The sequence below is a fragment of the Typopeltis vanoorti genome, chromosome 11, assembly GCF_054136105.1.
Source record: "Typopeltis vanoorti isolate ZY-2024b chromosome 11, IOZ_Tvanoo_1.0, whole genome shotgun sequence".
Taxonomy (NCBI): Eukaryota; Metazoa; Arthropoda; class Arachnida; order Uropygi; family Thelyphonidae; genus Typopeltis; species Typopeltis vanoorti.
The window spans coordinates 9,032,157-9,057,825 of NC_143559.1; the positions used below are offsets into that span (position 1 = coordinate 9,032,157).

The following is a 25,669-nucleotide window of genomic DNA, read 5'->3' on the forward strand; positions in this document are numbered from 1 at the left end:
CACTTTTGTTTCCAAGATTCGTCATTTCTGATGGTTATTCAGAACGGACGAAAGCATCTGATTATCCCTGTTTACAGAGGAGAGAACTGCAATCGAAACAAGCACTCAGATTTCCATAGATATCACAGAAGCCATTATGCAGTGATTAAAAAGTAAAGTGATTAGCAGCTTCCTATATATGCATGTAATATAACAATTTGTCTACATTTTTCGCACGATGAGTGACGTTTCTCGAACTGATAGTAAACAGCTGATTAACAGTACATAAAATAGCAGCATGCATTACACTTTTACATTTTTAAAGCAAAAACTGCAAAAACATAAATGTTTTTAAATCATCACCTACTCGTTTTGTGAATTGAAAACGAAGTTGCGTGTTGCGATTCTTTCAGATATGATAAATATCGCCAAAAAACCAAAACGGTTTGTTTGCGATATTTATCATATTTATCAAACTAACCATAGCAGATGGACGTTACATACAACCAAATAGCCAATTCAATGCCAACTGTGTTCAGTTGGCATTGAAATAATCTGGATACTTTGTTTTATTGAATTTTATTATTTTATTTTAATAAGTCTGGTATTAGTCACTCATTTTTATCCTTCCATTCATTGACATTTCTATATTGTTTGATAGAAAGTTTGAGTTCGATTAGTTGCTCGTTCATTTAGAAAACTCACTGCATTTGCAAATGTGAGTGATTAAAAAGTAAAGTGATTAGCAGCTTCCTATATATACATGTATTATAACAATTTTTCTACATTTTTCGCACGATAAGTGACGTTTCTCGGACTGATAATAAACAGCTGATTAATAGTACATAAAATAGCAGCATGCATTACATTTTTAAAATACATCTCATTGTAAAAAGATATTACAGTAAAAATGAACAACACCCAAGTTAGCAGATATAAAGAAAGACATTTTAGGTATTTGGACATATGTAATTTTCCTTCAAAAGAAAACAAGAAACCGAAATTTAAGTTCCCCACAAAGAGATAGGAAATACGTGCATATGCAAACGAAGAAAGAACCGCGCTCTATGAATATGACAGTGCACGTTTTATAGACATATTACAATCTATGCATATTGAGTTAATGAAAATTTTAGAGCACTATAATAATATGACTGAAATTGAAACACACACCGCCGCGTCTTAAAATGAAACAGCACCAAAACATTTATAAAAAATATATTCCCTTAACATATAATGAAAAATATGCTTTTAAATCTGAATATTTTAAAGAATAATATTGTCTAGATTTTTAATTAATGTAGAAATGTAACAGCGTATCAATAAACAAAGCGCTCCAGTTGGTCCAGCCATCCTTGTAGGTCATTTGATATTTCAGTTATTTTCGTATTGCAAAACTTCGTTATCTTCCTTGTCTGAAGTTCTTGTATTCTAGTAAAGACAAACAAAAAAATTAGCTACTACTTAATGCACATTATAATACTAAGTTTTGATGTGAATGAAATAAATATTTTAATTCTTTTAAAAGAGAGGGAACTAACACAGTGATAGAGTTGAAATTTAGAACTAATGGAGAGACGATCAATAACAAAATCTCATGTTTAATTATCAACATGAAATCGGTACAGATTTCATATGACCATATTCTTCACAATTTCAATTTGAATAATATTCACTGAAACTGTACAGTAACTAAAATTTCCAATAAACAATATCCAATTGTTTATATCCAACAAACAGAAAAAGCATTCTGGTAATACCCACAAACAAAAAAGCTGCTAAAGATTCTTCATCGTTCTATTTGGTGTTTTACAATATGCAAAATATGAACACAACATATCTTTCATCGTGTAACAGTTGTTATACATGCACAGTATAACCGTGCGTTATATACAAAGTATATAACGCACGGTGCAGCTTTTGTACTATCCATAAAATAAAACCAGTGATCTCAAAATTGAATAAAAAAGACACAAAGAGGAGACCAGTGCATCGATTAGAAAGCACGATTTAAGTGTTGTGACTTTATACAGAATTAACTGATGAAACTTTTATCGCTTTAGGCGAATTTGAGAGCTGATCATAAACACGTTACATAAAACTAAAAAAAGTATTAAACACAAAAAATACTCTCTTTATGGATCAAGGAAAGAACTGCGCATTCAAAATGAAAGTAAACTAATTTCAAGCAGAAATGAAACTTTATTTACATAATACACAAGAATAGCCTGTTTTTGAATTTAAAGATAGAAAAACAAATTTAATAAACATTTCAGTTCTGACGAGTTGAAGGATCTGATAAGGGTCTTCCAGATCACGGGCAAGATTAGTCCTTGGTTTCTGCTAAGGTTTTGTATACAGCGGGCAACTGTTGTGGCCTCCTTAAAAATTCGGGAGCGGAAGTCCTCCTCCATGTAAGGAATTGTGCTTCTATCCCACTTTATGGTATGGTTCGTTCTTGAGAAATGAAAAGCTAACCGCGATTTTTCTTTTCTGTTATTATTGACGTCACCTATATGTTCGTTTTGCCTAATTTCAAGGCTCCATGCAGTTTGGCCGATGTAATTCAAGCCGCATGAGCAGAGTATGTTATAAACTCCAACATATTTGGAGAAAGGATGGCTATCTTTTGGAGATCTTAAGAATTGCCTAATCGTTTCTGTGGGTTTAAAGGCCACTCGTATTTTATGTGGTCTAAGGAGTCTAGCAATCTTATTGGAAACACAAAAATGGAATACCACTAGGCGCGATTGTGGATGGAATCAATTCGCCAACTTATCTGTTATCTAAACACCTGGCAGGCCTCCTCAAACCACACATCCATAATTCGTATACTTATATACGAAATTCGCAACATTTCGTTGAGAAACTGAACAACATCTCTATCTTCAATACGGATTTACTCGCTAGCCTGGATGTTACATCTCTATTCACTAACATCCCTGTGGAGGAAGTCATCAACATTTTAGGAAGTTTGCTCCCACAAGACATTACTTCTCTGTTCCGTCATTGTTTAACATCAAACTTTTTCTTATGAAATAAAACAATATATCAGCAATTAACTGGACTTGCAATGGGTAGCCCCCTCTCTCCATCTTGTGCTGATCTCTTTATGGAGGATTTTGAAAGTAAAATCTTAACTCAAACAGACCCTAAACCCACAGTATGGTGGAGATACGTGGACGATATCTTTATCATTTGGAACCACACAAAAAAGGACCTGTTCGACTTTCTTAACAAAATCAGCTCTCTATACCACACAATCAAATTCACTCTAGAACTTGAGAAAGATAACCAATTATCATTTCTGGAAACTTTAATTAAGAAGCTTCCGAATGGTGTTATCAACCTCTCAGTTTACCGCAAACCTACCAATACAGGACGTTATTTACATTTCACTTCCTGCCACCACATTTCTCAGAAACTTAGCATTGTACACATGTTGAAGAACCGTGCCTCTCTCCTTACAACAGATCAACAAGACCTCCAGGAAGAATATCCCTGATATCCACCAACCTTACCATGAATGGATTTCCTCAAAGACTCATCCACAAGATACTTTTCTCTGAACCCCGACAAAGACAACAAGATGATGTACGTTATATTTCTACCAGCGTCATTCCATACTTAGAGACAGTTTCCAATAAGATTGCTAGACTCCTTAGACCACATAAAATAAGAGTGGCCTTTAAACCCACAGAAACGATTAGACAATTCTTAAGATCTCCAAAATATAGCCATCCTTTCTCCAAATATGCTGGAGTTTATAACATACTCTGCTCGTGCGGCTTGAATTACATCGGCTAAACTTCAAGGAGCCTTGAAATTAGGCAAAACGAACACATAGGTGACGTCAATAATAACTGAAAAGAAAAATCGCGGTTAGCTTTTCATTTCTCAAGAACGAACCATACCATAGAGTGGGATAGAAACACAGTTCCTAACATGGAGGAGGACTTCCGCTCCCGAATTTTTAAGGAGGCCACAATAGTTGCCCGCTGTATACAAAACCTTAACAGGAACCAAGGAATAATCTTGCCCGTGATCTGGAAGACCCTTAATAAACATTTATTTTCTATTACCTATGATAAACTTCAGCTAGTGTTTTGCTTAACATAACACTCCCATTCTGACTCACAGTCCATCTACAAATTTGACTTTATTGAAATCTGACGTGAGCTCAAATGATGTCGCTGTATGATATATACCGTTACGTCTATTAATAACAATCGGTGATGAATAACTGCCGCATACATGAAATATGCAGCAGTTATTCATACATACATTCTCTCAGGTTTGAAATATCTCCAAGGATTTCTGCTGATATTTCGCAGATCGTTTTCTTGACTACAAGAAAAAGATTTTATCACATTTCTGCTGAGGAAGAGTTTCAGACTTATAGCACTCGTGGATGGATAATAAAATCCTGGAAGTTCCAGAAATCCACTATGGCATCGCCGAGTCAGATTGGAGGCCTCAGACCGAATACTTGCGATATGAGTAGTTGGTGTGAAGCCCACAATCTCAGACGGCGATACACATTCGCAACTTATATGTCAAAATGATGACAGAACCGTAATGGTCCAACAGATTACAGAGCAGAAACACTATCCGTTCGGCAAACTGGGCTTTCAGTTTGATAGTTATGTAAAAATGCTTCATAAAAAAAAAGCTACGTATGGATCATAAATAATTACAGCATGTTAAGAGGCAGTTTATATATTTGTTTATTAATAAAGAAGTATTAACTGCTATCGAAAAGATTCATTATTAGGAACCTGCAAAAGATACAGACCGACAAAATCCCGAAATTATATCTCAATTTGTTAAATATTTGATTGCAATACTTCGAGTCAATATTAGCTTTTAAATGCAACTTTGCAAAGGGAAAACTTTGCTCTGCCACAAATAAATTTGTCATAGCAATGGGCTAAATAACATATTAATATCACATACTTTAATATATTACGACTTTAGAAACACTACATATTCAGAATGAGCACCCTCTTATATTAATAATATAATGGGGTTCGAATTGCACGAATGACAGAAGGACGTGTTTAAAATGCTCTTCAATGATTTCGACTATGAACTCGCTATACTGACTATAAAGCACACCCATTTTACACCCATTAATAAGGACGGACGATAGCATATATGAGAAAGCTAAACAAAAGGGGTTCTTAGAATATTAAAACTTCATAAATTAAATAACAAAAAACAGTTCAGTCGCTGGTTGGTTGTTTGGTGTGAGGCACTTAACACTCTTCAGGTTAAACTTGCAATAAAAACGACTTGCGATTATCTCAAATGAAGATGAGAATTCTCTAAAATATGCCAACCGTTGATAAAATTAGAAGATGACTTTCCATTTTGATCTCAGTGAATTTTATAAATTCCATACAAATCGTATGCTTAATTTATACGGCTATTAATATTAATTAGATAAACTCATTAGAGTTTCTAATTTCTGTCTTTCTAGAAATCTGGAATGCTTTCAATGTAAACGATAACATTGTTTAGCCATTCAGGTCTATTCTCGAAATTCATGCAGAAACAGGAACTTCAGAATGGCTGAGAAGGAGAAAATAAACCGAAAGACATATTAAGCACTCTGCACATCAATCAACAAGACAACGAAGTTGAACGAAATTTCCTCGTGTTTTGATAGAATGTGCTGCTGGCCTAGTTGTTAACGGAAAGTCTCGCAACTGAGGTGTTACAAGATAATAAACAAGTAATGTCACTGTACGTTCAATGGCAATAAAAGATAGTGGTAAAATGAAGCCATCAAATTATAAACTCGTTTGTATGTCTTCAATAGTGGTTAAAATTCTGGAGAGGTAGTAAGGATTCGTTCGCAGAACTGGCTGGTGAGGGTGAGATATTTATGGAGGTGGACATGAATTTTTTAAAGGTATGTTTTTCATAATCTAGTGAAATTTTCTAATAAATTAACAGGAATCACTATGATAAACATATCGACTAAGATAAAACATAAAAAATAGGTATGTACATGCTGTCATTCTGCAACTGACGAGAACGAAAGTCTTTAGGGTAGATCATTTTGTCGCCTGACTTGAAAGAACTATTCGAAAATCTGAAGTCGTTAATAAAGCGCCTTTGTTTAATAGAACTATACTAAATACTACACAAAACCTTTCGAACATTTTTATAAACATAAACAATTTCAAGCTGAAATTTAAATTGGTGAATGGGTTAGTAGATTTGCAATCCCATAGTTTGTGCAAGCTTTTGGTAAGCCCGTGTGAATTCAATGAGAGGGGTTGCAATTTAATGTAGTTAAGAGTAGGATAGTAAACTTTACATGAGATCAACGAGATCAAGAAAGACAGTGGTCCTTCCAAGATTCCATTCCTTCTTAGAGAGCGAATTTCAGTTGGCGGGGGGAATTTGTTGTTGCTCTGAAGTTACTGGCGATTCAACGAAGGCTGTTGGCTATTCATGTGTTCTTTATGTGGGTGTTCATGTATGTGTGTTATGGCCAGTAAGCTTTTTTACAGGATGAAAACCAAGATTTTCCGCGATGTAAAACTCTGCCACTTCTATATGCAACCAGCTAGCTCACCTATAGTCAAAAAAAAAAAAGTTCTTCACGTACTAAATGAATCTCGAACCCAGGTCTTTTCCACAAAAGAGAATTTGTCGTTACCGACTCATCTATGAAGTCTCATAGGAATCCTAACCAGTGAATAGGAGCAATAAAATTATCATCTACAATGTTCCTCTCTGATCTCCTGGATGTCAAAGAGGTGAGAAAGCTGTGCACAGAATACAGCAGTAAGTAGGTATGCTATCACGACTAATTGGGAGCATGCAATCTGAAGAGGCGGTTGAAAGGAAGGAGCAATGCTATGACCGAGACATAAGTTTTCAAATATTTAGCAGATGAAAGCTGGGGAATTTTGTTTTAGTGTTTTTCAAACAGTAAAACAAAAGGATGAGGCGGGAACTATTTCTCGAAGCTGGTAAGCGGTATGGCTCATCGTTCACCATCTGATTGGAGAATCGAAGATATCTGGAATGAACTGTCAACAAATAGTGTGGACAGTAAATTAAGTCATGAGCAGCAGGATAGAGTTAGCATTGCCTAGGGAAGATTTCCCACAATAAGTTTCACTTCAAGGAGTTCTTTAATCATAATAATATGAATATGAATATTTGGCACGACTACTAGTACCTTACTAGCTCAGTAAGGCGACTTGAGTGAGAATCAGACATCTTTCATCTCGACGAAATTTATATTTTTATTTATTAAAAAGTGTTTATAGAAGAATAGAACATTAATGACAAAGAATAAACTTTTTAACTTTAAATCTGAAGACCCGCTGAAGAAATGAAGAATTGCAAAAGGGAGCAGATTCCGAAGCAGTGCAATAGAAGGAATGTAGAAGGAATGAATGAACCGAAAAAAAAATCTGTTGTATTTGGGATCGAACTGTTAAAAGTGTTGAAAAACAACTGCATGTACTTGAACGGATTTGGAGGAGAGTGAGTAATTACTGATCCCAAATCACAATGAATAGTGACCATGCAAATAGTTGTAGAAAACGTAATTAGAAGAAAGTGTAATTTGTGAAAGAAGGAATGAGGGGAAGTTTTCCGTAAAGGGTTTAGTAAAGAATCCATTACTCTGTTTTCCACGTCCCTCCTAATTTTGACTCAGATTACTGAAAAGTCCACAGTGAAAAACAATGATGTTTCGAATCCCCAGTCTGCAAACCACACTTAATTTTCCTAACAGAAACGAAATTTTCAGTGATATATGCATGTGCGTATAGGTTATTTTTGATAGTGAAGTCAACGTTTCCAATTTAGAATCTTCTCTTTTTGATCTTTGGCTAAGAAAGATAAGAGATCAACTATCCATTCTGATAAATTCAATTGGTTTGTCATCAGACATTCTAACCGTTTTGATTTCCTTCCTTTAAAGAAAAAACGCTCATTTTTCCAGTCCAAAACTCGTAACAATAAAATTATCTTCTTTGAGATTTTTATGTTCATAACTACTACCGAAATACTCTTGATCAATTCTACACTAGTGATATTTCTGAGCAGTAGTGGAAATTATCAGTCTTTCGGTCATTTCAAACAACAATCCGCTGTTGACTTTTTTTTCATGGAACAATACTTACATATCTACTCTCCTTGTTGCTTGGCATTACCAGAATGTCAAGTGGTTTATTTTGTGATTTCTTTGCTACATTCTAGGTTGGATTTTTCAAACCTTTTGATCTATTCTTCTGGTTCTTTATAGAGCAAAGGGTTAATCTATGGACTTCGTTCTGCAAGACGAATGGAAGAAGGCTTTACAAACAGAAGAATCGAGCGTATTTCAAGTGATTTTCATCAAAATCTCCATTTCCTTGTTTAATAAGAATAAAATTCGAAATAGTTTAAAGCAAATTGTAAACACATTCAAAACTAATTTTAAAATTGCTTAAAACAAAACAAAAAAAATGACAGCATCCACTAGTTTTCAATTGCTAAAACTATTGACCAAAACCATTGTCTGTCACTTGTCCAACCTCTTTTGAATTAGGGTGGTACTTTTGCTTCGTCAGGCACGGAAAAACGTCTCCTGGCTTCTCTATTTTGTTCCAATTCCTAGAGCGATGATGGCAAATCTCGTCTTTGATAAATGAGAGAGAGAGAGAGAGAGAGAATCAAATGAACCAATACATCTTGTCATGGATTAGCAGGTAGTGGAAGAGAAATGCAGAGAGAAAGAGAAGGAGAGAGAGAAAAAAAAAACATTGATGAAAAAGCAATCAACTCCTTCCGATTAAAATCAAGGTAATGGAAAATATACATTGATGATGATTTCTTAATTTGGACTAGATTGTCCAACTTCTTTTACATTCGGGTGGTTCTTTTGCTTCACCGGGCACGGAAAAACGTCTCCTCTCCTGGCTTCTCTATTTTGCTCTAATTCCTGAAGCGATGACGGCAAATATCGTCTTTGATAGATAAGAGAGAGAGAGAATCAAATGAACCAATACTTCTTGTCATGGATTTCTAGTAACTGATTAGCAGATAGTGGAAGAGAAATGCAGAGAGAAAGAGAGGGAGAGAGAGAAAAAACATTGATGAAAAAGCAATCACTTCCTTCCCATTAAAGTCAAGGTAATTGAAAATATATATTGATGATGGTTTCTTAATTTGGAGTCATAGACTAGATTATTTAAAGGAGTTTCTGAATCATCTAAATAATCAACACCCAAGAATGCAGTTTACCTCGGAATTGGAAGTTAATGGTTGTCTCCCGTTCCTGAATGTCAAACTCACTCATGCGTCAGAAAAACTGAAGAACTCTATTAATGGAAAACCCACACATAACTACAAATACCTTCATACGCAATCACATCATTATCCATCCCAGAAGCATAGCATCATTTCTGGTTTGGGAAAACGTGCTCGCTTTCTCCTCGTGAAGAAGAGATTACTAAATAACTATCGTTTTTCTTAAAACCTTTCAGAAAAACGGCAATTCTAAGCAGACAATTCGTAATCTACGTTTTGATCCACCTGTTCATCGTACTAAAGATAGTAGTGATACAAAGGGCTTCAATATCTACCGTATAACAGCTCCATTTCACCTAAGTTAGCTAAAATTTTCAAGATATTTAAAACTCGCACTTCTTTATTACCAAGTTAGGTGTATCGATTCCGTTCGTTATTCGGTACAGCTAAACCTGAAAATGACACCTTAAAATATCCAGGAGTTTATCGTCTTAGATGTAAGTACAATGCGCTCTACTTTGGTCAGACAGAGAAATCCATCGCATTGCCTAAGAAATAACATATGAGAGACATTATATATGGCACTACTATATAATCACCTTTTTAAATCTGCTCGCCCTAACGAGGATGATTCTGTCATTCTTCTAGTGATCTAATAAATCAGAAAACATTATCAGACGCTATGATGAACTGGAGAGAAGAACTGTGGAATAAACAGAAATTGTCGTCATTCCAGTCCACCTTGACAATAACCTAAGCTATAACCTATCTGATTATCACTCTTCAACTATCCAAATTTGGCGTACACAAGATCATGCCCGCGTGTACATGCCCAACAATACCATGGCATTCAGAACGGCTTCAAATGTCAACAATATATTTGCAAGTTAATTTATAGCTGCTTCTTGTAATGTGCATTTTTTGTATTACTCTTTTCATGTTATGCATCGGATGAAGTTTTGTAAGAAAATGAAACTAGTTGTGCACTCAAAGAATGAACAGTATTTTTTTTCCATTTTGGTATCCCTCAGCTTCGGTCGTTATTTTTGAATCATATATATATACACAAGGAGGTGCTGGAAAGTTCTGATAAACACCTAGAACAAAAATGATATGGTTTGTGCAACAAGAGAAAGACTATTTTTCTCAGAGGATAGCAAGTGATGCAGAAGCGTTGTAACAAGTGTATAACATTTCGTGGGGAATATGTAGAATAATGTGCAAGTTACATGATTCTACCTCAATTCCTTCATAGTGATTATCAGAACTTTCCAGATCCCCTTCGTATATATATATAAGTATACATATGGTAAAGATGCCAAGCTATTTTAAACTTGATTTTACTCCATTTCCCAAGTAAGCACACAGACAAATAAGTCAAGTTTGCGCCTGCACGTATTACAAGTTTAGCTGACCCTCAGAGTAGTGCAAGTCAAGTGCAAGTCATGGTAAAGGTAGAATAAACTCTGATCACTATTAGTAATATTTACCCTCAATGCACAGCCCATCTCCTTGAGGAGATGTATGATGCTATGTATTAAAGTATTTTACCAGAACAAGTTACCATAAGGTGTTTTAACCTTAGTAAATAAAAATCTCATGATGAGATATAAATGTAGAAAGTATTTTACCTTGGGTATAATAAATGTTAAAGATGCCAAGCTATTTTAAACTTGGTTGTACTCCATTTCCCAAACTTGGGAAGTTAGACATGCAATACGTGCAGGCGCAAACTTGACTTATTTGTCTGTTTGATTACTTGGGAAATGGAGTAAAACCAAGTTTAAAAGAGCTTGGCATCTTTAACATTTATTATACCCAAGGTAAAATACTTTCTACATATATATATATATATATATATATTAAAACCGTTATTGCTATCAACAACACACTAGCACCCATGTTGTTCTCTCTGAAAATATAACAATCCTTACAACCAATTCATGTCACTATATCATCCTTTGTTAACCATGTCTCACTGATACCTATATTCCTCACCAAAATGTACTAATTAAGAATAAATATTACTCAAAAGGTTATTTCTAACACTTATGGAATTAGTATATAAATATTTAATAACTAATTGGATCTACCAAAACCACTAGCTCCAATTCTTCCTGCATATACAAATCCGTTCTTGTTCAATCATTAGATTCCATGGTTTTGCTCATCAGATCTCCCCCCCCCCCGGACCATCACTTCCTTCAAACAACAAATACAAAAAATATTTAGACGGATAACATCCTTCAAAATCACTCCGAAAATCTATGAACAGCACACCATTCTTTCTGAATAAGATATGAATTGATTCATTTGCTTTCATGGTCCTTCCATTCAGTTCGTTCCATCATAATGTGACAATATACTAACAATCGTCACCAGCTGCCCTTTCTCTACCGCTTCCTTGAATAACAGTCTCATTACCGCTCTCATCCTAATTTAAATTCCTTTGAGATAATTCGTTCCTACCGAGGTTATTACCATCATTCACTTCTCCTACTTGCTTCCTAATAGCAACACTTACTGTATGTCTTTAATTTTTGCTCCAGGAAAACTGGATATCGTCACTTTCACATCACGATTATCCCTTGTCATGAAATCAGCATATCACATGGTCTCCTTATTGTTCAATGTGAAATCACTAAGTTTTTACGCATTTATAAACAAGTCATTCATCGAGTCATTCATGTTTTCTCTGCAGAGTTTCCATTAATCCGTTAACGTAACAAACCACAAGGTCACCACTCATAGAAAACAAATAATTCTACATTTTGATGATACATTAAAAATGAGGCCATCTTCATGCACTTTTCAAGGCTGTTGCAGCTTGTCCGCTTGCAACATACGACTTTCACTTGCCCTATGGTAACACTGGAATCTCTGAAAACGTAATTCATTTCTGAGTTTCAAATAAGCTTCTCCTATAAATGGCGCCTGATATCTGCATCCATTTTAAAAGAACACGATTCTGCACTTATAGGTCAACCCGTGTTTATCTTCATCCATAGACCAAGTCTCGATTTGTTTAAGAAATGAAAATGTAATATCAGTGTACGGTCTCGTTACTATTGGCAGGTATGCTTTTTTTATTACAAGTTTCGACACAAAGACAACTCACAAGAATTCTTATTCAGAGAAGTGGATACTTGTTTCGCAGATCTGAAAGTCACTTTGCGACATAAGCGCATCGGACTGAGTGTATACACGAGACAGTGCAACTGCAACTTCAAAAGGAGGAACTAAAATTCATACGACTTCCTCTTTGTATAAAAAATGGGTTATCATGCTAAATTGCAACCCATACATTCACTTTAAATTATGTCAGTAAAGAGAAAGTAAATACTAAGTCATATGGCGCCTAAACCAGATGTGGAGCTAAGTGAACGCTTCACATAAAATGGCTCCGAAAGGTTCACCTGCTGTACGTCTGATTGTTCTTGTTCTTAACAGTAGTGTTATCAAGGCATACTGAAAAAAACTATCTCATCGCATATTGGGAGCTGCATATGTGTTGCTATATTTGATGACTAAATCCTTAAAATGGATGCTCTGGAACAAGCTTTTGAAATTTCTTTATGTAACTCAACTTCTATCACGCAGCAAAATGAACTGTACGCGAGGAATAAACAAAGGCAATTCCTTCCTGCAATTCCGTTCATTGCTAATATTGAGATATTGGTTTATATCAATCATTCACATCGTTTGTCTAAACGATGTGAATGAAGGTCCACCAGTGGAGCTTACGAATACAATTTTCAAGAAGATTGCAATTCATGGAGTATGCACTGCATGGGAAGAAGGACATATGACACCAAAGTGTGAGCAGCAAACAGCTATAGAGTCTACCTTAATAAGATTCAGGTTCTCCCTTCGCTGCAATGACAGCAACAATCCTACTGGGCATATTCCACAAGAATACGATGGGAATTTTGGACCATTCTTCCTATACACATGTAATGAAGTCCCGGACTGTTGAGGGGGCGGACGCCCTTTGACCTCACCCGACGCTCCAGTTCGTCCCACAGATGTTCAATAGGTTTGAGATCTGAGCTCTGTGAAGGCAAGTGTCGTGACGTTCATGTCCACAAACCACGCCATCCACAGGACCATACCATCACACAGCCACCTCCGATTTTCACAGTTGGGATTACGCACTCGGGTAAGATACGTTCACCGGGCATCTGCCACACCGAAATCTGTCCATCTGCACGGTAGAGAGTGTAGCGTGATTTCTCGGTCCATAACACAGCCTTCCAAGCTTCCACGTTCCACTGTACCACTGAAGACTACGCTGCGTGTTGGTTCGGGTAATGTGGGATTTGCATAGTCCTACTATGAAATTCATGTTGTGAGCCTCGGTTCTGGATGTTTTTTGTGCAGATTCATGTTGCAGTCAATGCTTCGAACTCGCATTCAACGTGTCGGCCGACGAATGGTGCGTTTTTACGTGTTATCATTTGTAGCACCCTACAGTGGTAGTTGGGTGTGGTGATTTGTTACCTGCAGACAGTACTTGCAGTTGACTTCCTGCGCTTCCATCCCAGTATGGTATCACTGACTGCTGACCTGGTATGGCCCAATTTTTCAACAATTTGCCTAAAAGAGAGGCCTGAAAAGTGGTATCCGATTAAAATCGCTTTTTCAAACTCCATCGATTCCCTTCTCGCAGCTATTTCACCAGGACACATTTGCACTGCCTTGGGAGCATCAAGTTATACCGGCTACAAACGATCATACCATTATTCCTCCAAGTTATACCGGCTACAGCCGGTATAACTTGGAGGAATAATACAAACACGCAACTCGTTACATGGCACGATGCACCTTCCCTATGGGAATATCTGTTCTCTTCTTTTCAAGTAGTGATTTTGACGGTATTTTTTAAAATCATATTTAACAAGCGAAATTCAATTAAATGTTATGCACAGAAGAACCAAAAATTTGCTACCTCAATCTGGGTTCCGATTAATGGCTTATTCTGTGTTTCTGCGGTCGTTTGCAAATCGACAGGAATAGAGATCTCCGAGTTGGTGTCCTCGTGTGTTTTTAAGCCGGTATGCAAGCGCGTAAAACAACTATTCATTCATATAAATGTTAGAATGGTAACTTAATAAAATTAAATGGCCAGAATTTCATGACACAAAATATTTGTTATCGTTCTATTCTACGTATTACCAAAGCAGAGCATCAACATCATGTGGAAATCTGGCCTATGTCATCTCGAAGGGCGATCGAAGTTCATACATCTGCCTTTATAGGAGAGAAATTAATAATAATAATAAAAAAAACCGAACAAGTTCTCAGAGACGTCATCAACTTCCTACAGAGTCCTTGTACGAAGTACAAACTGCTATAAATACTAGAAGAACAATGCAAAATGTTTTATAGCGCGATAAACTGGGGAGTTGATCTTATTTAATATAACAATTAAGTGATTCAGAAACTCTTCCTTTTCACTAGATGTAACAAAAGAGGAAACTATAAATGTCTTCATCCTTTTTATTAGAGTATCTGAAACACTAAATTAAATAATATCCACACTTCCAGTTTTTCTTGACTAAAAGCGCGTGACATATAAATAAATCTTGGATTACTTAAGAAACACCAGAGCTTTATGATCAGTGTGCGTCGATTAATTCGGAACATTGGGAGCAACGACGAAGTATAATTACATAAATAGGCCGATTAAAAAGGAGATGGCGCTTTTTAAAAACAAGTGACTGGGAAGAAATAGAGAATAGTCTTCGAAAGAGTAACCAATACAAAAGCACATCAAATATTAAGAAATTAACAAAGCGTTTTTTATAATTATGAGTTGAAGACTTAAGCATGAGGATGGAAAATATTACTGCTCATTGAGAAATTCTAAAAATATTGTATGAATTTTCAAGTGAATTATTCAAATAAGATGAAAGTTTAGTGCAAGATAATTTAACGGGGATTGTGCCAATTATAACAGAATGGAGATTATCCAGTACTTCTAGAAGAACTAGAAAGAGCTTTATTTTAAGATTTTAAGATCACGAAAAGGAAATACTACATTAATTGAAAACATTCCATCAGAAATGCTAAAAGAAATGCAAAATGCGAAATTCCACTTATTCTTAGTGCATATAAAAATTTTTAGAAGGCACTGGGCACAGAAACATGGTCAAAATATTGCCCATATTTCTATGTCAGTTATTCTTATTCCCATCCAAGAAAAGTAAATAGCCAGAATTTAAATGATTTTAGGAAAATTCCTCTTATCAGCAGTCCAAGCAAAGTATGTTTTGGCATTTTACTCAAAAAAATTTGATGAAAAAAAAAATGGAAGCAAAGAGACCATATATTTACATTCCATACCATCGGAGAAAAACACATAGTGAAGTGCCATAATTTTATGGAGCTACCTAAAGCCGTTGACCGTTGACTTTTTGGCATGATACCCTCTAGAAAATTCCAATTCACCGGAATATTCAGCACAAAAAAGCAATTTATTAAATCCCTGTGTTCAGAGTAAATCGTAGTTGCAATCAAAGGTAATGGAGCACAGTGAGATAAGGATGCAAGTTATCTAATGGATAGACGAAGAATAAGAATAAGAATGAACAATTCAAAATTTGCTGATGATACTGATTTCCTAGCGGAAAAGGTTATAACGAAATTATAACCTTTGCTAATATTAATTAGAGGTAATAGAAATCAATGCTAATGCTAATATTAACTAAAGGTAATAGAAATCAATTATGAAGAGGTGCTTTACAGGCAAATGATTCGATGAATAAGCTGTGTAGAAAAAATGGATTAGAGTTTATGGAGTGGGTTGAGAGAATGAATTAAGGTAGGGGCAACGATCTATACTTGAATGTGTTTGGTATTTTGGTATCAGGAACCTTAAAAACTATTTGTTATTATTATCAATCAAATCAGCTAACGCCTTTTTGTTCACGTATAGGGAGAGTAGGCGAGGCCGTTTTTAAGCCCAGTCTAACTTTTGGAGATTGAGTGGGCAGTTCAATCTCCTCTGGTAATCAATCAGAGATAGCTGGACCAAGGCTATCACTAATTAATCGACACGCATCTGATGGTCCCTAACCCTAACATAATATATTGAATGTCTGAAAATAGTGTGGGTTCGACAGCCGATTTTCTTGAGTTTACGAGACGAAAAACCCGAGTTTCCGGGAGGGAAAACCCTCTAGCCCGTGTCAGAGATCGACTAACTCTGGAACCGGTCGAGAAAAGGCTTAGAAAAAGTTCCTCTAGTCGGCGACTAGATTCGAATGCCTTTCGTCGTGCAGTCAAGCGCTGTAGAGTGCAAAGACCACTTCTACTGAGCTACACAGGCTCTATTATTATTATTATTATTATTATTATTATTATTATTATTATTATTATTATTACATACATACATACATACATACCGTATTACAAGACCTCAGACAACTAATTATATCACATATAAATACATAATCACTACGGAAAGGCCACACGAAACTTCTACATCCCAGACATGATAAACAAATTACCTTTTGAATACAGAAATCTTCAAAAGCCTGAAAAGAGCTCTAAGGACATACTATGAACAAGAAACACGCACCCAAAATACCACACAAACGCAATGAAACACAATATATTCGTTCAGGCTTCCAGATCTGCGAGGCATCAAGACATTTCAAGTGTCATGTGTGTGTGCGTGTGCGTGCGAATTTCTCAATCAACGGCTGCAGTGGAAATCAAGCCAATTGAACATAGATTTGATTTCATAGCTTCCCAACACAGCAAATAAACATAAATAATAACCGGTGTCATCTTCAGATAAGCTCACAAATAAGCTTCGAGGATGAAAGCTGAGAAACTACATCTCATCTCATCGAAGATGAAAAAAAAATAAAAATAAAAATAAATAAATAAATAAATGTACCATATGTAATCAAATGCAGGTAATGTACGTATCACATGTAAACAAATGTATGTAATGTTGTATCATATGCAATGATAAGTATGTAATGTATGTGTCATATGTTATAAATTATTATAATTATTACTGCGAAAAAAATTATTATTATATTATCAGAATACACGAATGTATCAAATGTAAAGAAATGTATGCAATGTTGTATCATACGTAATCAAAACTATGTAATGTATGTACCATATGTAATAAATTATTATTATTAATAATATTTTTAAAAAAATGTATGTAACGTATCTGAGACAATAAAAATTTTTTTTTAATTATTTTAAAAAAATTATTATTATTAAGAGGCTTCCAGAAAGTTAGACTCATCAAGGCCACATGCTACAACAACACCAGCTATCATACTTATTCTAGAATTAATTCACACTGCTCGTATTCACAACATCCAATGGCAATTGGATGTTGTGAATACGAGAGAAAAATCTAGCCTGAGAGAAAAATCTAACCCTCTGTCCCTTCTTGGAGGTCTTAATTCTCAGCTCCCAAGGATGCCCTCTCATCCTTTCCCCACCTTCCATAAACTGAAAATTCCACCAATTGAAATTCGGAAGTTTGTAAGTCTCAATCATATTACCCCTCTTTGTCCTGTCTGCAGTCTACAAATTCTTAAACTGTCTTCATAATCAGTATTTCACAATCCCGATATCACTTTTTAACACTCCCCTTTGTACTCTCTCCAATACACCAGAATCAGAATATCAGAATCACAACGGAAACTAGGCGACTAGATCTGCGCACAATAGTCGAAGTGCGGTCTTATCAAGGCTTTGCAAAGAGGCAAAATAACATCCTTATCTTTACATGTGAGCGTTCGTTTCAACATTGCAATTATCTTCTGAGTTGTATTTGCAATCTTTGCCACGTGGCCCCTGAACTTCAACTTCCAATCTATTAATACACCAAGATCTTTAGCCTCATCAGTTTCTTCTAGCCTAATTCCACCAGCAATCCCGCTGAAGTGAGTGACTTTGCATTTACTGACATTGAACTGCCACCTATTTTCCCATGGCCACAATTCCAGCCTATTGAAACCATTCTGCAAGTACTGCATATCAGCAGCATTCCTGACTACCCTACCTATCTTTGCATCAGCAGAAAATAGCTGTATGTCGCTTGTCGAATCCTTCTCAATATCATTAATGTACAGGTTGAATAACAGGGGACCAAGCACTGATCTTTGTGGTATACCACTTGTTACCTTAAATCTTGCAGACTCACATCCCCTGTATACCACTTTTTGATATCTGTCATTCAGCCATCCTCTTTATCCATTCTAATATTCTATAACCCAAACCCATTTTCTTGAATTTATGCAACAGATTACCATGCTGTATTCTGTAAAAAGCCTTAACAAAATACAAAAGCATCATGGTGTATTCATCAATGGTAAAATTAGACTTTCAAGATTGTATCCAATTCGATAAAGATTCTTTATTTTGGGACATTTATGAACATTTCATGAAAACTGCTTGTGTAAGGGAAGATAAATGGAAGAAGAGGACAAGGAAGACGAAGAAAATCTTGGCTGGCAGATATCAGACAGTGGACTGGTATGAACTCTGAGAGACTGCTCAGAACAGCTGAGAATCGCTCAAAATTTGACAAGGTGGTCGCCGACCTCTGATAGGAGATGGCACTCAAAGAAGAAAGAAGTATATTTGGTGACAAAAGAATACACAGAAAGTTTAGAGAGGTATGGTGTCATGTCCAGACTGACAATATCAAATGTATGGAGCTGTGCTTACTATGGTATCAGATCTAAAAACTCTTTTGCATGACCAGCTATTTTGATGTAATATAACCAAGAAACAGTGAGTAACGAAAATTTTCTTTATTGAACTCTTTGGAAAATGTTAAGAGTGTAAACTAAATATTGTGAAATATTTTTAGGTAATTACATTTTTCGAATTTTTCTCAGTGAATATACTTGTACATAGTATGTCAGCAAAATAAAATATGCATTTGTAAACTTAAATGAACAAAGATGTGTGCTTTTGTTGTTGTGTTTTTCCACAGTGAATTTTTTACTCGGTTATTCTGATTAAAACTTGATATTTAAATCCACAACTTTATACCTTAATGCAATTCTGTTTAATTATTGTAAAAAAATCACTACTGTGAAATTAATGCCAGATACGGTAAAAAAAGGGTGGTGAAAACTGATAATCGTGTAATTAATTATTTTAGAAAATTGTTTAATGCTACCTATTGACATTGCTTGAGTTATCTGTAAACATTTAGTTTACATATGGGAAAACCCTAACTGATAGAATTTGGTGATTTTACAGAGAGATAACAGATATCTTTAACCCAAAAACGTGACTTAAACTCTTAAACGTTTGGTATAGAAAAAGGTTTCTACTCTGCAGATAATAGAAATACAAATTTTGGCTTTCCCCACAAAAAGTAAGATAAACACACACCAACACCATATCCACCAGCATGCAAAAACATGTCTGTGAGTCATCTGTGCAAAAGTTTTGTTTTTGAAGGAACAGTCAGGATAGGGTAGGGTAGGGTAAACAGTACTATAAGGAAAAACAAATGAGTCGAGTAACTTTGGACTTAATGTAATCGTTCATCCATTGCAACTATTGTATTGTGTTGTGGTGTTTTGTGTCCTGTAAAGTAAAAATAATGGGTGAGCCACAAAATTCTTTGAAAGTTTCTTTGTGTAAAGTTCTAATTGTTTAGAATTTTGTAACAGAAAGTTAACATAAAATATAAGATCAGAGCTAATAATCAGTGAAATAATAATAATAATAAATAACTATTTATTTGTGGTGCCAAATGAAGTGATGTAAGAAGAATGAAATAAAAAGAATATGAAAAAGCTACAGTTGGTGAAAAATACGATTTTTGGATTATCATTGGTATTGGTAGATCTTGAATGATGGCTCCATCAAGAATAGAAATGCTCCATTCAAGAATTAACAATAACAATATCAAGCAAAAGCACACTTGTACTCTTGCCAAAACAGACATAATATGAGAAGATGCAGATATTAACTTGCTCAAAAAGGAATTAAAATATAAAAGAAGAGGTTGAATCTTAAATTAAAATGAAATGGAAGAAGGAAATAAATATTAAATTGTACTATGTTTAAAGTTATTGTCTAATATAGATCGAATCTTAATTTGTCAAAAACATCAGAGTTAAAATATGCCATGTATAAAGTTGTGTATCATCGTGCGAACAAAAGTTCAAACATTGCAATTTGACCACCAAGGATGACATAATGAGTGATGTGTAGGCATTCGTGGAAAGCACAATAAATTCACGTTCCCCTAAAAAAGCGATGCATGAACAGCAAGGAGGTGACGTCACTCAGAGACAGCAAATGGGAGTTTAGACAAGTTTGGAGTGTGGAAAGAGGGCACTACATGGGGTATAAAATGAATTCACATCGTTGAGAGGTACTTCTTTTTAGCTTCCTTTTACGTTTTTTCTCCTGGTTATTGTGGTGTTCCCCGGTCATGTGTGCCCTCCACGTGGTTCTCCTGCTCAAAGTTCCCAAGCAGATCAGCATACCTGATACCCGACAAGACAAGGGAAAGCAGCAGCATGTTTCCCGTTGTTGAGCGACGTAAGTCAAAGAAAGTATAGTACAAGATGATGGCAGTGTTCGAGTTTTAGACCATCAGTGTGGTTCTAAATGATGAGAAAGCAGCAAAGGATTCCTTTGAAGGTAAATCGTGTTAGAAACGGCAACGCGAAAAGTGCATAAGCACAGAAGAAACAAATGGCGAATTCAGGACGAGCACGTGACTCCGACGTGGCAACAATCCATTGTACAGAGGGACAATCTATAATAAAGAACAGACAGAAGGATCGAAAAATCATCTAACAAGGTGGTAATGTACAAATCCTCCTTTTTATGTGTTACCTATTGGTGATGAAGGTGTAAAATGGACAGAGTTTAGAAAAGAAGAGAGATTTTTGAGACGGATTCCTCTGTTATGTTAATCGAATTGGACTGGTAGTCTATTTTCATAAGTTGTCTAGACCAAGTTTAATGTGTATGGGTCGTTAGTAGTTAATGTGTATGGGTCGTTAGTAGCAGTAATCTAGTTTAACAACAAGATCCATGTTTGTAATATAGATGAACATAAGATTCCCACGAGTGTGTTTGAATAGCCTGTCTGTTTGATTATTATTACCCTGCTTTACTTGTATTTTAGTATTAACCTAAATTTGCTTGATTACATGTGTTGTTTAAATTGTAATGTTCTTAGATGAATAATAAATATGTTTTCCCATATATCTGAGTTTTGTCTGAGTAAGAGATTGAATTTTACCACTCACGAAAATATCGAACCTATGCTTTACAGGAAAAAAAGGGAATTTAAGATTGTCAAGGCCATGACTGTATGCTGAGAACTCAATCTGCCTTACTACTTAATCTATATAATGTATTACTTGAATTCTGGGAAGGTTTCTTTGGATAAGAATTTCTTTTCTATCCTAGAGTTTTGACTGGCACAGCATTAACAAATAAATTTTGTCAGAGCTCGAAGAGAGAAACGGCCACAGAAAGTCAGTTTTAGAAGCCAGTCTCAGTAGGCACAAGGAGAACAATAGAGGTAAAATATTGAAGGAAATAATGACGTAACAATGGCACAGTCGACAGGATGTGTTGAACCAAAGAAATAAAAGAACTGGATCAAATACCGTGAGTTGGTCTTCGATCTCATACTCATCAATCAGGACATTTTGAAAATTTTGGATAAAGAAAAAGGGAGAGAACTTTGAAGTTTAATCTTTATATAAGAGTATAAGCCAAGTGTACAAGAATGTTTCTTCCATCTAGTTCGGATCTGAGTAACCCAGAATTTTTTAAAAGCATAAATCCTCAGCAGATTTTTCCTCAGTTCCCTGGAGAAAACTGATTATGTAGGAACGTTTTTAGGTACATAGAAGAGATTAAAAGGGTTGGTGGATGGAGCAACTTACAGCTAACACTGTTATGTGGCAGGCTAATAGGAAAGGTGAGGAACGTTTTCTACTCGGACCCATTTTTAAAATGGACCCTGAGTTATGAGGACTTTAAAGAAATAATTCTCTCTGAATTTTACAGGAAAGGAGGGATTGTTCAAACACTTAGGAAGATGTACAAATGCCTGCAGGGAAAAGGGGAAGGCGGGTGACTAGTTTTCTGAAAAGAATATTGACACTCACCCAAGAATTGAGAGCCTCTCCTGAGGAGCGAGACTACCTTGAGTGGTGGGCACTCCAACAATTCCAGTCAGGACTCTCCTATGAGTTGCAAGAGAGTGTCTACATGAAAGGGGTGAGAAGTCTTGATGAGTGTTATGAAGCAGCTAGAGAAAAAGAGAGAGAGTGTTGAAGGATATGGCTCTGGTCCTTAACTTGAGAAATATGGTATTGAGAGAATCAGGGGAAGGAACTTTTCAGAGGGGCAAGAGCCAGTTGGCTCCAAGTGCAGACAATGAAGGCAAGCCCTATAAGATGCAGAGCGTGACACTGCCAGAAGTACAAGGTGAAAGAAACCTCACCCAAGTGGAAGGATTTGTAGAAGGAGCCCCGTGCAATTTCCTATTAGATACAGGAGCCAAAGTTTCAGTTATTCCTTATTCACTGTTTAAGAGGCTTAGCTCTCTGAGTGCCAAGAACCTCATCGAGATTCAGCAACCCTGCAGACCAGTAGGTATTGCCAGAATTGAGCTTTCTTCCACTATAAAAATAAAGGTATGGATATCCATACCTTGTTTCCCTGTAAACTTTATGTACGAACTAACAGTTCCTCCTGAAATGTCAGGCCTGAGCAATCAGGTTGTTATGGGTGTAGATGTTTTTAGGAAAAACTGGTTTTTAACACCACACATCCACGACAATGATCTCACTTCCCGACATTCACTCTACCCCTATTTTGTTCATAGTGTCCCACCAATCACAACACGAATCCATATCCACTAATATATCTTCCTTTCCCATTCAAAACAATAATTACTTATTTATAGCTAACAAATGGCGTCACTTATCTTCATCTAATAGCAACACACATCTGCGACACTGACGACGCTTCCCCCATTCACCCTACCCCTATTTGGTTCAGAGTGTCCCACCTATCACAACACGAATCCTTATCTCCAACACTCACCCACAATTCATTATGCGAACCAAACGAACAATGAAATCACTCACACATATGTTCCCCAGAAAAATTTCAAACATTCCAAACACATGACGTCACACACACACAATGACGTCGTCATCTGAACAACTAATCACGCCCCGGTTCCTTATCTTATCTTGATCTTGATCTGGTTCAGAGTGACTGGACTACTACTACTGTTAACCCATTTCTGAATGTGAGTACTAACCAATTTTTCCAAAATCTTCACCACCACTCCTGAGATACTAGTTGGTCGATATTTGGATACATCGGTCTTTGCACCACCTTGGTGCAATGGAATTACCATACATTTCTTCCATTCCCATAGAATTTTCCCTATTCTCAGACTCAAATTAAACAGCCTGGTCAAAGGAATGGCCAGTTCAGCTGAACACTCTTTTAGCACACGTGCTGATATCTCATCAGTCCCTATTTCTGAATTCTTATTCAATTTGGACAACAGCTCTTATACCTTTTCCTCATATACTTACTTTTCTTCATCTACTGAAGAGGTAGCGGTGAGCTAATTGTTACGTACACCAGTTTGATACCTTTCAATAAAATGGACACTCATTAACTGAAGAACCTCTTCTGCATCTGTAACCCTCATGCCATCGGGATTTATAAGAGTTATTCTTTCATATCCATTCTTATAACGGACGCCATCCTTTTGCACACAGTATTCCTTCCACATTGTCTTTTTCTTACGAATCTCTTGCTTAATAAGATTACACATCCATTTGACTCCTACTGTATTTATTCTTCGAACTCTCGGGACACATTCTGATATAGCATCATTTAAGTAATGTTTAAATGCTTCCCATGCACTGTCGATTTCTTTCCATCCAGCAACCGATCCCATTCCACTGAAGTCAGTATATTCCTCAGTTGGTCAGAATTTCTTGCTTTGTAGTTCAGCATGTAACCTTTTCTGAATGGAACCTTCATAAACTTAGTCACTTCCCAAGTGAGTACCGCATGATCACTGTCACCAATCGGAGGCAGAATAGTTACGTTTTTAACTGAAACGCCCTCTGACTCTATAATCAAATTTAACACTCTTTGCCCTCGAGTTTCTTCTGTCATATGCTGCTTGAGGAAGTTGTCCTGCAACAGCTCAATAAATGCAGTTTCATTCTTCTCATAAGATTCTACTGCTACCCAATCAATATTTGGATAATTAAAGTCTCTCGTTATGATTTCTCTTTTCGCGCTCATCTTGTCTATTTGGTGATGCATTTCTTCATCACTAGCAACCGAACCACCAGGTCTGTAACAACACCCCACTATGTAATTGATTTTGTTAGATTCCACCACACACCACATGAGGTATTGTTAGTAGTAGTATTACAATCATAGGTCTCAACTACTAACAATACTTCATGTAGATTCAAGTCATCCGATATTATTAGCAGCACATCCTCTCCTCTCCTATCCTCTCTATCCTTCCTAAAATTACTATACCCTTGACACTCGATACCAGTTAGTAGGTCTTATTCTGATAGCCAGGTGTTACTAATACCTACAATCTGACTTCGCAACATATTGACTAAGGCAACAAACTCTACCCCTTTGTTTCTGATACTCCTAGCATTCGTGTACGGACATAATAGTCTATCTGTTTGTTCTTTTGTCTTGTCTCGTCTGCAGTCTGCCTGACACAGTTGGACAACTTGCAGATCTCTATTCTTCTCTAATAGACATCTTTGCACATATTTGATGGGTACGAACTCTGACGAAAACAAACCCGAAATCGTTCTCTCCTCTTCAACAATTCCATGACAAAGTCCATTCCCGGCATTAACAAGTTATATAATATTGTCGCTCTTACACTCCAATTCACACCATTCCTCCCTTTATAATTTAGTTTCCCTGACTCTCTGTGTTAGGTCTCATACCAGTTATTAGTTTTTCAAGACTCCTGATACCAAACGCATTCAGGTGTAGGCCATCCCTCTTATACAAATCCAATCTTCCCTCAAACTCACTCCACATCCAAAAAGTCGCATCCATTCCTTCTACACAGTCTATGCATTGAATCGTTTGGCAATTAAGAAGATAGGCATTCTTCTTAATTCATTTTTATCATAGCGAGGACAAATAACGACGATTTTCACTTTCTCACTCTTCACTGTCGCCTCTTCCAACAACCCTTTCATGTCCTCTGTCATACTGAAATTATTTCCAGTTAAGTCGTTAGTACCTACTACAAATACGATTTCGTTTACTTTTCTTTTCTGTTTTTAAACTGCTTCCTTTATATTCTTAATTTTCGCTCCAGGAAAACTCGATGTTATAACTCGCTCATCTGTAGCATGTGTCATAA

General features: G+C 36.1%; 1 protein-coding gene across 1 annotated transcript in view; it reads right to left on the minus strand.

Moving 5' to 3' along the window:
* Positions 1 to 729: 729 nt before the first annotated feature.
* LOC150101290 (cysteine dioxygenase type 1-like) overlaps positions 730 to 25,669 on the minus strand; it is a 172,523-nt gene continuing 147,583 nt past the window's right edge. Inside the window, exon 5 of the mRNA XM_090400343.1 lies at positions 730 to 1,410. Within this exon, the coding sequence (XP_090256469.1) occupies positions 1,354 to 1,410 (57 nt within the window). The 3' untranslated portion in view covers positions 730 to 1,353. The remainder of the gene's footprint in view (positions 1,411 to 25,669) is intronic.